Below are 14352 nucleotides of genomic sequence, written 5' to 3'. Positions count from 1 at the left end.
GTGATAGATTCCTCATTATGGGCATTTACCTACAGAGAATTTGATGAAAACCAAATTCAGATCGCATAGGTTGGGTTACACATCTTGTTATTATCAAGCTGTGCTCAATCTGGAGAAAAAAACACGCCTTACTTTTGAAAAGCTTTATATCCTATCACCAATATCTCAAGCCTTCTAATATAATTTAATTTTGATTTAATAGAAGTTGAACTTAAGTTTTATGTTTCAGCATAACAATTTTAATATTTGAAAAGATTTATATTATAAAACCTACTGGCTTCACTTGTCTGCTTTAAAAATTCAATGATTAATTTTTTTCAGAAGATTTAGAAGTAGTCCTCATTTTAGGGTTCTGTGTTGGCACAAGGTAAAATGTTTTTACAACACCTCACCATTATTTGTCAATAAATATTCTTTCTAAATATTTATATCAATATTATTATTTCTAAATATTATTTCTATCCAGGAATACACATAACTTATATTGGCATTAATAAGAGTCCCACATGCAGGGCAAGGGCACAAATAATATTTCTGTAATTCTATTGGGTTTTTATGAACATTTTTCAGATTTTCTGGATAATAATGAAACAGTCAAGAATTCTCACAGAGCAACAAACAGTACAGCAACTATTATAACTTGAATTTCTTATTTAATGAGTTTGCTAAAGCACAATTTACAAGATTAGTAGACTGACATGTAACTAATGACAGAATCTATATCACAGATATACTAGTTAATTCTTAAAACAGTTGCAAAATATTTGTTCTCTATAGAAAGGCAACTGACCAACCTTTTTTCAGGGAAGGTTCCACTTCACCTAAACCAGGAGAAAAGAACAAACATCAGAGAAGGGACATCATAATAAAAAAAAAAAAAACAAAACTGGTTTTCTCAAGTTGGCTAGTTTTAATTTAAAAAAATAATCTATTCTTTATATGCTCAATGAAAAGCACTCTATTCTGAGATTCTGGATTTTTCATAACGTATCTCTCTTACCATAGAGGTTTTCCTGGGTCTGGGTTAGATAAATTCAGTGTGCAGTAGTAACCAAGGAAACGTCCAAATCTGTGTTTGTGCTTCTGAATATTAACTTGTGACTACAATTTAAAATTTGCTTGATTTTATGGATGTTTCCATGTTTTGAGGAAAGGCCCAGCAGTTCTGTTTTATCTCCAAATGATAAAAAGTATATGCAGGTTAGCAAGGTTGTAAATCTAGCAATGATTCCAGTGAAATCCAAGGCAAAAAATACTCAATTTCAGTGCAACTATGAGCACCTGATTGCTGCAGTGTGTCATCCCACCTCCTTGTAGGACATGAAATTTAAAGAAGTTAGCCTGAATGACTGTGGTGAGTGTGCAGCCTCATCTGCACTGACTGCAGTGCACAGTGGGCAGGGAGTTCACATGCACTTACTTTTTATGATATAGCACAGTAAGTTGCCTACTGCCTTTTCACACTCCTGGTAGATATTGATGAAATTCCACTTGGGCCAAAGGCTGGTTTCCCAATATTTAGTGACCATTCAGATCTTGAATTTTTGTATGTCAGGTAATTCATGACCTTTCCTACTTGCGTTAACACTTACACACTCAAGTATTTGACAGTTTGCAGGTGCTTTGGAAGCTCTGAAGTGATAGAAATGAACACTGTTCAAATTTTAGCAAGCTCTCCATATTTCACCTTTTCTGTTTCTCAACCATATGAGAGACTGGCTTTCTGATAGTTGTAAATCATATCTCAGAATAGGATGCTCAGTTCAGACTCACATATAACAGCATACCTATCGGTGATAATATAAAAAACTCATGCACACTTTTAAAAGGTAGAAACTTTATAATATTTCAAGTTTATGAACAAACAGGTAGAATTCAGTTTCAGTACATGTTGTTTTTTAATTATATTCTGATATAGCCAAATGGAATATAAAATAAACTACCGTGAAATGAAGTTGTCACTCCTACATTCATCGCTTGTCAAAATGACCAATATGATGTGACATGATGATCCACTACTGCTCTGCTCATATCAAGGAACTACTTTTTTTATAACAGAAGGACAGTAATTTCAAAAGTTGAAATGTTAGCAATTTATTTTTCTTTATCATATTATCTCATATTAAGAATGTTACTATAATGGCAGAACCATAATTTCTAGTAAAGGGAATTATTTGCAATATGTCACTGAAAATCCCCTTAGTTCAGCCAAAATGCTATTTTTTCTTTCTTCTTTTTTGTTTCAATATATTGTTCTGTCATCAATATATAAAATAAAAAAGTTTTAAGTTTCTGGGTCTATCTTGTATATTTACCGGGCTTCTTTAGATTCTTGCTGATTAAAAGAAAATAGCTATTGCCACTGTCTGAAGCAATACCCTGATGCATATTTTGGTTGTGGCTTTGAAGTCTTGTATAAATTAGTTCTCTTTACTTCAAGACGTACTAATGGTAATATTTAATTGTGACAGCTTTTCTGTAATGGTACATTAAACATGAGATGAAAGCTAACAAAGAGACCAATTTACTGATTGGAAGAGCCAGTAGATGCTTTATTAACAACAACGTTCACTTTTCATTTTGTTTGACCTTTTTGTCTGTAAGGTTAAAAGCTGAGTAAGCCAACATAATGCATGTAAAACAGCAGTTAGAGCAGTTACAGAAGTCTTTACATTACAAATACCTTCATCACTGTCATCATCATCACTCCATACGATGTCAGACAGTAAAGAAATAAAGCCATAAAGCCAATCAGTGGATTCTTCCAATGTCTCATGAATGATTCTCAGTGGTTCTGTGCTGAGCTTGTTAACAGATCTTCCTGAGTGCAGAGTTTAAAACAAAAACGATTTGAAAAAAATAATACTCCTTCAACGATTAAAGTTAATCTTCATTTTATACAGGAGTAATTATACTACCTCCTTTAACAGAAACAAAGATAGTGAATGTTAATTTTTATTATTCAAGGGTTTGAGGACACGTCTCCTTCCTGTGCAAGTCTGGCATAAACTGTATCCTACTGTACTTGTTCACAGAGTGATTACGGACCCAGTGGATAATTTGGTCTAATACTGCGCTCCAAGTTCTGGCTCTTCTTCTGAGGCTTGTTGGGCAATGTATAAATATAGATTTGTTTCTACCAAATATTCATCTTTTTAGATAATCTCTTCCTTTGAGCCCATTTTTTTTGTCTGGCTCAAGTCCTCTGCCTATTGATGCCTGATTAAGATTCACTGCTGTCTGTGTCCCACTCCTCCTGTCACAGCTCCTCTTGAGTGCCCTCCTTTACAGAAGTTCTGGCTGAGGAAATTGCTGAGCCTGGCTTAACCACATGCAGGTCATATCATTGCCATGGCGTACATGTAATGGATGGGAAGAAGAAAGCTGAGCATACTCAGGCCAAAATAAGCCTGAGTCCAGAATGAAGGGGAATGCAAATCCAAATTGTGGCACAGAGACAGATACTTTCAAACATGTACTCCTGCGTATCTGGTTCTTCTCTTAAAACTTTTCTAGAGTTTCTTTCACATACACTTGTGCACATCTGCATACTTAACTAGTTCTGGTCTTACTGCTCCTGTAGGCAAGTAATCTAGCAAACAAGGAAGTTGTGCAGTTTAATGTGATCCACCTTCCTGGGACCTCTAATGGACATGAGGTCCCTGCTCCTCACTGTATCCCCACCCAGGGAGAGGAACCATCAGTGGGTAATACAAGTATACACTTAAAGGCTTTTCCAGTTGTGATTTCACCAGATTTCTCCCTACCCTCTTTATGCTGGCATAGTAGTTCGGAGAAACTTTCTGGCCTCTGACAGAATATTTCTTCTGACTTTTCTATCCAGTAAACTTTTATTTTCTTGAAATCTGTACCAAACACTGCTTAGGAATAGGGACAACTGTCATTCAGTCTATGTTACTGTACTTGAAATGGTGGACTGAATGATTGTCCTTTGTGTGTGAAGGCTTCCCACAAATGTAGACAATTGAAGGTAGATCACAAATATGATTTGAGTTGTTGGCCTAGTCTTGTTCATAGGAATTTCAATAGACATATGTACACTGAATTTAAGAGTATAAAGATGGGAGCCATATCTCTGTTTATCACTATTTTTCTGTATGCAAATATTTTAATAGGAAGTTAAACACAAGTCTCTTCAGAACTACTTCTGGTTGCAGTGTTCTGAGACACAAACCAAATCTTAGCAGTAATCAGAAGTAGTCTCACATGGACTTGCAGGTTACAGACAGGCAAAGTGCAGGTTTGAAGCAACTTCTTTGATGGCAGCAGTATGAACAGTTATTTTCTAAAAGTGCTGTAATGAAATATACAAGTAACTTTATATGAAATATAAATGTATCACTGAATAATTCTTTTTATTTCTAATTAATTGATCTGAAACAGAAAAGTCCAGGCTGATTTTCTATTATTTTACATCTGCTTACTAATAATGTAGACCAAAGAAATATTTTGGTTAGTGTTTTTTTGAAGATTGCATTAGATAGATATATATTACTGAACAATCAGGCACATCAAATAAATTAATCGTGTGCCATGATGAAATGACATAATTGCAAAGAAATATGCATGATCTCTTCATTTAGTGTATTATTGTGTGCACTATTCACAAAGATTGAGCAGTATAACAGGGAATATTTAAGGCATTTATTTATTTACATCGGTGTCATGCATTGTGATGTAAAGATTTTATTTTTTCATCTGATTTGCCACAAATGCTCTTCTGAAGTGTTTACCAGAAGAATTAATATCTATATTTAGGCTATTAAAAAATAAATGTGCAATCTGAGACCTGATGTCATTTGTACTTTATTCTAATCTAGAGGTGCTAAGGAGTCCAAACAGACTAATAGAATGGACATGGCCAGAGGGGTCTTAGCATAACTGAGGTTTAGATTCACAATCAGGGATGGTTTAACTTTGGACAGCTGCCTTGATTTCCACTCTGGCTATCCTTTCCCCCCTGGTTGGTTAGGGATGGCTCAGTTGCTTTTACAGCCACAGGCTTTTCAGCTGCAGGGACTACAGCTGTAAACTAAACAAGAATTGGTGTCAATTTATTTTAATATACTGGTCTATCAACTAGCAGTTCAAGAACTGCTTCACAGGTAGCAGAGCTGTCCCCCCAGGCAGGCAAGGGAAATGCTCAGAGAAGAGCAAGATCAAGAGCAGAGGAAATTATTTCAACCACCCCAAGGCAAGCCATCTTTGCTGATGAATCAGACCCCTCAACATCATATCCTGGTCTTTAATTCATAACATCTTCATAGCAAACTATGAAAAGGGATTAGAAATTTTAAGTGTCCAAAGGCGAAATTCTCCAGTCATGCCTACACTAACAGACCTATGTTTCAAATCTTGTTTAACATAGAAAGTTTAGAAAAATCAGTTTGGGGCTGTGTAGAGGACACTTTAGTGGTATTTTCAAAATTAAAATTTGTGTGCAAACAGATACTGTGAGATCCACTTGCAGTCTGATGCAAGTGACACAGGCCTGGAAAGTTGTCTCCCTGTGCATAGATCTTCTGATTAACTTCTGCTGTATTTCCTACATTTTTAAAAAGTAGTGCTAACAGTAAGGATGTGTCCTAAAATGTTTAAGAACAGCACACCAGGTAATGCTGAAGTGAAAATTACTACTGATCAAATCCATGCTTTTAGCTCTCCCCACAACTTTGACAATAGCAGGTTCTTTCCCTAGTAGAACAAAACACATAAGAAACAATGGAAATAAAGCAGTTCAGGGGGTAACAAGTGGAGAGAAAGATGTCATTTATCTCACACATATGCAAAGAAAGATAACCATATCCAGAGGATTTTAATACTCTTGCTTCAAGAGTGAAGCTGAGAGAATGCAAATTTTCATAACAAAGTTTGAGCTTGATATTTTGATGTAATATAGATTTTTTTTTCCTATTTACAGATGTCCAGTAAGGGTACAGTATGATGAATTTTTTTAGAATACTCTTAGATTCAACACATTCAGACTGGATTAGCTGTCCTTTGTCCAACTTTTCATTTCTTAGCAGACCTTAGAACACAAATTATTTTAAAACTAAGCTCACAATATACATCTCTTGAAAGCATATGTTATGTAGTATGTAATATCTAATTTGTAACTAATATACAAGTATAAAATATAATGAATATATGATATATCTTATAGCATCTATTGTGTTGGAAGTAGAAGAAGCAGGATCTTGAATTTAAACTGTAAAGAGTCTTTATGAATACAGAATATTTCTCAGATAGAGAAGTCTGTGAAGTTCTACCTTTTTCTGAATTTGTAAACAGAGACTGAGTCAATTGTTCCTCTGAGATAATGTAGAAAAATACTAAATGTCTGTCAAAGGAGGAAGGAGGAGAAAGGAAGTGAATGGTTACGCAGCAGGTTAAGATCAGGGAAGAAACATGCAATTAATATTGAAGAATTTTGTTGACAGTATGTAATTTCATTTAATCACAGCTTAAATTCAGATTGTCCTATCTAGCCAAATGTACCTGAAAGCCAGGTGTTGAATCCCTGGCGGTTTTTAGACTCCCTCAAAAGCCAAGGCAGAAAGACATATTGTGACCTTCAGAAGGCAAGTCTCTTGCTTTCCTCTGCATATTTTTTAGGGTTATATGAATAAATTTCCAAAGATGCCCAGCTCTTTCCATTGACTAGGAAGGAAAGGAAGCCTGAAATATTAGTGTGGACATGACACCTTATCTTCATATGACTGAGGTATGTGACATGAATCCTATTAGTGGTGCTGTTTCATATTTAAATCCTTCTTGTCATTGTACACTTTGGCTAAGCACTTAAATTTGTAACTTTACATTCATAATTAATTCCAGGTCAATATGACTATTCACCTCAATAAATTACTTGCATTCCAAAACAGCACTGATACCACCAACAATGCTTTGCTATACATTTTTTCATGGTCTTTTATTACTTGGTAAAGTATAAGAGATATTTTTCAGTTCAGTAAAAGTTCAGCTCTACTTGTGCTTACACTTTCACTGCTGTGAGAATAATTAACAGTTTTGCCTTTTTTTTTTTTTTTAGTGAAGACTTCAAAATTTTAATTCTGAAGTCTCTGGAAAGTGCTGAAAATTGAAAGAGTTAAAGCTGACAGAGAAAGAATCCCAGTCAAATTGAAGGACTTTGTATACTACCTTTCAGCAAAACCTAATTGTAGTAAAACAGCTGAATTTAGTTGGAGAATGTCTGTTACCTGTTGTAGATATCTGCAAGAAAATTTGGAAGCTTGTTTGGATTTTCTTTACTAAACATATGCAAACTTGGTTAAAAAAAATCTTCAATAAATAATTTCAGATGTACTGTAGGTATTAAATACTTCTGAGAACCCCCTGTGTATTTTAAAACTGTCTTTCATGATCATTACATCAAAATTAAACTGCTACAATTCTTTCTAGCTCTCCAGCATTACTGGTACAGAAAGAGTAATTTGATTCAAAATGTCAGAACAAGAATTCTGATGAACTAATTTCTTCAGTTTTGAACTCTCCTTGGCTCACAATTTTAACTCCAATTGATTTGAAAATAGAATTCATACATTTAATGGTAATTAATAACTCACACTTAACACAATTCTTTGAAATCAACCAATGACAGACTTCCAAAGTCCTTCAATCAGTGTTGGGTACATTCTTGGGACAGAAGATAATTTCCATAAACTGACAAAGTCACTTCAACTTCAGTAAAACTGTGGTATTTTGCAAACAGAAAAACCTTTTTTTCATCAGGAATAATAATGGGTCCTTTAACAGTGGCTTTTGGAAATAGGAATTGATTAATCACATGGTATGATTTGTTGTAGCATCTCAAGCAAATCAGGTTATGTTTCATGGTCTGCATCATTTATTCCTGTGAAGTGCACAACAAAAAGTGACTAATTGATTTATCTGTGCAAATCACTTCAGTCATTATTCTAGTCTTAATAATTCTGCCAAGAATGTAGTCTCCTATCAATCTTTTTTGCTTGTCAAGTAGTTAAATATATATTGGGAGTTCAATCTACTTTAAAGGGTTTTTTTTTTTAATGAATTGAAGTGAATTACTTAATAATTGTTGGATTTTCATCAATTACATATTTTGACTCCCGTGAATTGAATGCAATTAAATTACAAATGATGGTAATTATCTGGAGTAAAGATTGATCTATGAGATATAATCTAATTCATTGATACTGACAAGGTACAGCTGATGAAGACAGAGAATTTCTGCCACGTTTGATAAAATACAAAAGCCTAACTCTAGTTTGTGATAATAAAACATATCCTAGTTATAGTAAAATATTATTTTATAAATGTAGAGATCTGTATTTTAATTTGAAAGTTTATATATTTCTAAGATTTGTTATTAATAATAGTATTTTACTCTGTGGTCTTCTGAATAGTAGAATCTAACAAATAAAACTCAATACACACATAAATCTTTATTGATATTCCAGTTTATCAGCACAGGTGTGCTTAGGTCTTTTCTTCCTATTTCATAGACTAACATTTTTTGTCATGCTTACAGCACTAAGCTTTGGGACAAACTGTGGTGGGTATCACTGAATTATAAGTATAAAAATAATAACTTAATTTTGAATTATATTTAATTAAAAGTATAAAAACAATGCCAAAGAAAACTCAGACTCAACATTACCCAGTAATTTCCATTTCATAGGTACTTAAATTGTAAATATGAAGATTACAGTCTGCAGTATAAAGCTTCTCTGTCTCTTTCTAATATCAGCCTTAGATAATTATACTGAAGTCAAGTTCATAGATAAAACATCACCTGAAAGTGGACAAATGCATTTTACCCAGAATGAGAACAAAGTAGTTAGAAATTTAGAAAGCCAAATTTAGAAAGCTAAATTTAGTAGCCAAAATTTAGAAAGATATTCACAAAGTCCCACAAAGTGTCAAGTAATTTCAGGTACTTTTGATATAGCCATACACATGGGCAGGAATGTAGGTTTAGGATGGGCTTTACATGTAATTTATATGACTTGATTTGATATCAGCTGAATGATTTGATGGATCAGACCCTAGTTAGGTGATGTTTTCTGAAACATTGAGGTATTTTATTGAAAATAATTTGAAGTTTTGTTTTATTCCCATTCTAAGGATTCAATTCTCTGACTAAGAACACAGATCTTAACTTCAGATTAAAAAGGCAGTGTTGTTAAATAATTGTACAACAGAATTTTTAAAGGGCATTTATGAGGGTAAAATGAGCATCTGTCGTCTTGCCACCATTTCCTGGGAATCTCCTGGCTGAAGGCATCTCTTAGCTGACAGATCTATTTCAAGCAAGATGTGGAAATGGGGAGGATGCTATTGCAATGAACGTTGCAGCCCCGGCCAGCCGGAGTTGGGGTTAGCAGAGAAGCAGTGCTGCGGCATCCTGGCACACTGCTCGTGCCCATGCTTTGCTATCACCACCCAGCAGACCGCGGGCACACACGCGTAGTCAGAACACTGCAGGCAGAATGTCTTTACCAGGTGGTAAACAGGGATCATCACAATGTTGTGAATAGGTGGCTATAGCGGATGGTAACAGGATGGACCCCAGAAAGGCCAATGAAAAAAAGGAAGAAACACCATTATTAATAATGAACATCCTCAGCTGTTGCTTGACTAAAGGAAGCAGCTAAGAAGTGAAGTGAGGAGTTATTTAAACTTTGTGAGGCTGTTGTTATGAAGCAGAAATCGGAGTTCATTAAAAAGAAAAACAATGTGTTGTAGGTATTCGTAATACAGTACGAATCAGAGCAATGTAAAAACATGGTTAAATAAGGCACAGGTATTTTCACAAGTTACAAACACATTCTATTGCTGAAAAGAATATATTACATCTAGTTGATTCTAGTAGAATTATTTAGATTTCTTCAACAGAAAATAACCAATGAATTACATTACTGCAATTGTTACTGAAATGAATTACTGGTTTTGTTTGTTTAAAATTAGAAATTTCACAGACACAATTATGGGCTGGAAATTTGGTTTGTGTTTTGTATCCCATGAAGTGTATTTAAGCATGCAAGACATTTCTCTTCTTAGATCCTTCCCTATTCACCGAGTCAGTTTCTGAAATTTTGTATTTTCAACTTCATGACCTCATGAAGTTTGATCTATCACAGTTTATCATCTTGTATATGCTAGACCATTTGGGATGAATGCAGTACTTGCAACACTGCAGTACTTTATAGATTGTCTTTCTTTCCACTATAAACTCATTTTCTAGGGGTTTATGTCAGCTGTGAGATTTGCTGCAGAGTGAAAAATGGGAAATAAGATGTCATCTGGACAGCCCTTCTTTAAACTGGAACTGGGTTTAAATCCCTTTAATTGTTTTTATTATGGAAAACTGAAAAAAATTGGTTTGTAGGTTTTGAGTATATTAATGGAAATTCCACATAATTTAACTAAGAATTTCCTTAAAAAGTTTGAAATGGGTAAGCTGTTTACTCATGCTCTGGATTGACACTTGTAAATACAGTAAAAATTGTATTTCTAAAGACTATAGAACTGTTTTGATAAATTCCAAGGTGAGCACAGCAAGGACCATCACCTTTCCCACATCCCACTCTTTTGTTCTGTGGGAGATATTTCTAGGGCTTTACATGTATGGAAAAACTTTTACCAATTATTTCAATTTGGTGGGACTTTGAAACCCCTCTTGCAACAGGAGACAAAATTATTTGTTCCATTAAGTTTGCTGGTGCTTCAACCTAAGCCAGAAGTGTATTCTTTTTCCTGAAGAAGCGCAAAGGTATTATCAGTTTTAATACTAGTGCATATACTGTCATAAAATACAGGAATAAATATAAGTACACTCTTCTTTTTCAGTTCTTAAAAGTTTCCAGTGAACATGAGCCCAACAGAATGACTATAGTGTGATGATATTCCAGGAGAAAAATGGATGTATATATTCCAAATAATGCTTATCTCACCATGAAAAAAAAAGAAAATAAACCCAGTAGAAAAGACATATTTTGCTGACTTCCATTTCTCTTAACAATGAAACAATCACTCTGCACCTAACAGGTTTTGCACCTTCAGAAGACTGGGAAAAAAATGTCCATGTGTTAATTGTTTGGAGTCCTGTTCTTTACTTTCATGTGTCTTTTTTCTCCAAAATACAGATGTTCATGTGAATATATGGTTCTTAATTTTTTGTTTGTTTGCTTTCCTCTACTGGAGAATATTAATAGGTATATCATCTTGACTACCCAGGACCAGCCAAAAGCTTTCTGTGACCTGAAGACGGTAATAGAAGTGACCACAAGATAAGGCAGGGAAATGGTGAATTCAGACTGTGTTAGTCAGAAGCTGGTGTGGAAGACCCCACAAGAATTTGACCAGATGTTTTGCTATTAACTTAAGGAAAAAAAAATCGTTAAAGAAAATATCTGACTGTAATCTCTGCTGCTTCTTGTGGAGCTGGGAGCTCCGTGCTTCCATGCCTTGTTAGTTCCCCATTCCTGTCATTGACAGGCATTACCTCCACAGAGATCTGTCTTTGCTGCAAGTCTCTAAAAATCCTCTTTAATGGTTGAGCAAAATGAATTATCCACAACAAAGAGTTTGCTCTTTTTTTTTTTTTTAATGAAAGCAGGCATGATAAAATGGCAAGCTCATCGTGCTCTGTGTGTGTTTTGTGTTTTCACTTAGATTATTTTGTGTATAGTTTTGCTTTTCACAGATTTGGTGAGGTTTCATTAAGTTTGATTTAGTCTAGCCTTTAGGTGATGGGCTAAATCACTATCAGTTTACTCTGAATATTGAACACTCTGGATCTGAAATTAGGGTGGTGTTAATTAGCTGTAATTGGTCACAGAGATGGCAGAGAATTCTGAACACTTTATTAGCCCATTAGCAAATGTGGATTCCCGGGCAATCAATCTTTAGGACTAAAATAATCTTAAATTATTTAGTTACATTTACCAATTAAAATATATAATCCAGCTATGTGTACAAGAAATGCATGAAATGCATTAATGAATTATGAAGCCAATTAACAAGGTGTATTTTCTAACACAAAGGGTGGTAGTAAAAACAAACTGTTGCAAGGCACACATCAAAACAAAATCAATCTTCTTCTGCATTTCTGAAAATACTGAGAATGTATAAGAGACCTTCCAAGGCAGTATGCTACTTATTGCATATTCATATGCACTACATACTGCATGAGATTCATAGTTTCTTATCTCAGGCTTTTGTAATGCATGTCACCTTCATACCACATTAGAAATATTTCAGTCTTGTTTATTGTTGTATAATACAACATGATAGGAATGTAAGCTTTCATTTCTTTCCTCAAAGGAAAGAACATAACACACTAAGGCAAAACACTGCAAAATTTAATTTCCTTCTTCTGGGTAGATAGAAGAGGGGCGAATCTTTCAGCACTGATCTAATTCTTGTCTAATGCTTTCGTCAAAATCCACTGCCAAAGCTGACTTGCAGATCCTGTGTCTGTCCTAACCTCTGAACAAACTGACACATAACCACCAAGGAGGCACAGCTTTATGCTGTGTGCAACTCATAACACAGGATCCTCCTGTGATATTTTATATCAAAACCAGCACCTCCTGAATACTACAAAGAACTATAGAATTTACAGTAATCATGTTCTGGATGTGTAAAATTACACAAAATATATCTTAAATCTTTCTATGAGTGGAGCTTGAATTTATGTAATCTAACTTCAGCTACCTAAAACCTAAGTGTAATCCACCCTCAGGCTTCCTTGGTTTTAAACGTTCCTTTTCAAACACTGAATAGAGACAGCCCTCCAAAAAGTAATTTACCACATCTGTTTTAGGATGAAACCAAACACCTCATTTTCCTATAGCTACTTCTGGGACAAATTCCATCTTATATAAGTTGTCAAAATTCCCAAACTTGATAGTTTACTTCTAAAAGAGCATGAAACCATAGTAATCAAGAAGAAAAATCTACAGAGGCAACGTGAAGTTTATACTGATAAAACAATACATAAGAGCTAAAATATATATACTCATTATGCCTTTTTGGAATTATTTGCCTTTAAGATAATGAGACCAAAATTGTTAATTATTGAAATAAGAAAACAACGCTTGAGTTCAAGTCTAAATTTAATTCCTACTCTGCTGATGTGTTGTACTTCTACTGAGCTGCATGAATCTCTGTGTAATCTAGGTAACTCTTAATTTAGGGCATTACACTTTATTGGCCAGAGGCTAGTAGCTCAGTAGTGTAATCAGGGGGACCAAATCCATGTATATTCCTCAGTCACACAGTTCCCAGTCTGGTTTACTATGTGAAACTGCTCCTGTTTTCTGCTGCAATTGTCCTGTGTGGTACAGTCACTACTATTGACTGTGCTATGGAGACAGTAATTTCTGGCACAGAAACATAGTGGAAGTCTCTGGTGGGAGACTGTAGGTCAGAGTCCTCTGTCATCTTTGTAACTGCCCTTCAAAAAACTGCAGGTTGCTCCTAGGTCACCCTTCAGTTTCCTCTTCTCTAGAGTAACTGATTTCAGCTCTCTCATCTTGCCTCATTCATATGCCATGCATACTTTCTAAACTTGAACTTCATGGAACTTCAGGTAAAGAAATGGGAAAGAAATTGAATGCACTGACTTATGAAAGTCAAGTGCTTTAGGAAAATACACTGAATATTCTGTGGTTTATAGATTAAAAAATATACAGTTGAATATAACTTCTTAGGAATCTTTCATTTACATTTGAAAATTAGGAAAATAATTTTAATCATGCTTGCAAAACTAAATTTACAGTCCTGAAAATAAATATTCACTTTTTTTATGCAGGTCTGGTTGTTCAAAGAAGTGTCAAACCCAAGAGAAAATATCACTGGGTTTTAGATTTAAGGAGTCACTTAAAAATATGCTCCAAATTCTACTTTCTATAGGAAAAGATGGCATTTGCCTCCACTGGAGACAAAGGGCCAAACTGTCATCTGGTGGTCCTATGCAAAATCTTCAACTATTTCCATGGAATTTTTATAAATCAGTGGGTTTAACCTGGAAAAATCAGGCTGAGTAGGAATTCAGGAGTTGAAACCCAAGGGTCATGATAAGAGCTATGTAGTCTTTGTCATATTTATGTAAATACAGTGAACAGTCTAATAAATCCTGGTGTGAAGGAGCACAACAGTTCCTTCTCTTAACATTTCACCATTGAGATCTGATTTAAATGTTGGCTTAATTAATCACTTAGGAACAGAAATATCATTGGAAAGGAAAAGAAGCAAAAGCATGAACTCAAAATACTAAAGTATCATCTCTCAGAGATCTCCACAAAATACAAACTCACTCTGCAG

The 14352-nt window shown here is 34.7% G+C and overlaps 1 protein-coding gene across 6 annotated transcripts in view; it reads right to left on the bottom strand.

The window, feature by feature from the left end:
• TRDN (triadin) overlaps nucleotides 1-14352 on the bottom strand; it is a 244571-nt gene that overhangs the window by 186707 nt on the left and 43512 nt on the right. For all 6 annotated transcript variants that reach the window (XM_074819208.1, XM_074819204.1, XM_074819207.1 and 3 more), the window contains 3 exons: nucleotides 9523-9564; nucleotides 2684-2821; nucleotides 795-821 (listed from right to left, as the gene is read on the bottom strand). In XM_074819208.1, coding sequence (XP_074675309.1) covers nucleotides 795-821; nucleotides 2684-2821; nucleotides 9523-9564 — 207 coding nt within the window. The remainder of the gene's footprint in view (nucleotides 1-794; nucleotides 822-2683; nucleotides 2822-9522; nucleotides 9565-14352) is intronic.

The sequence above is a fragment of the Strix aluco genome, chromosome 3, assembly GCF_031877795.1.
Source record: "Strix aluco isolate bStrAlu1 chromosome 3, bStrAlu1.hap1, whole genome shotgun sequence".
Lineage (NCBI taxonomy): Eukaryota > Metazoa > Chordata > Aves > Strigiformes > Strigidae > Strix > Strix aluco.
Note: the sequence above shows the minus strand (reverse complement) of the source record. Positions and strands in the feature narration are given on the sequence as shown.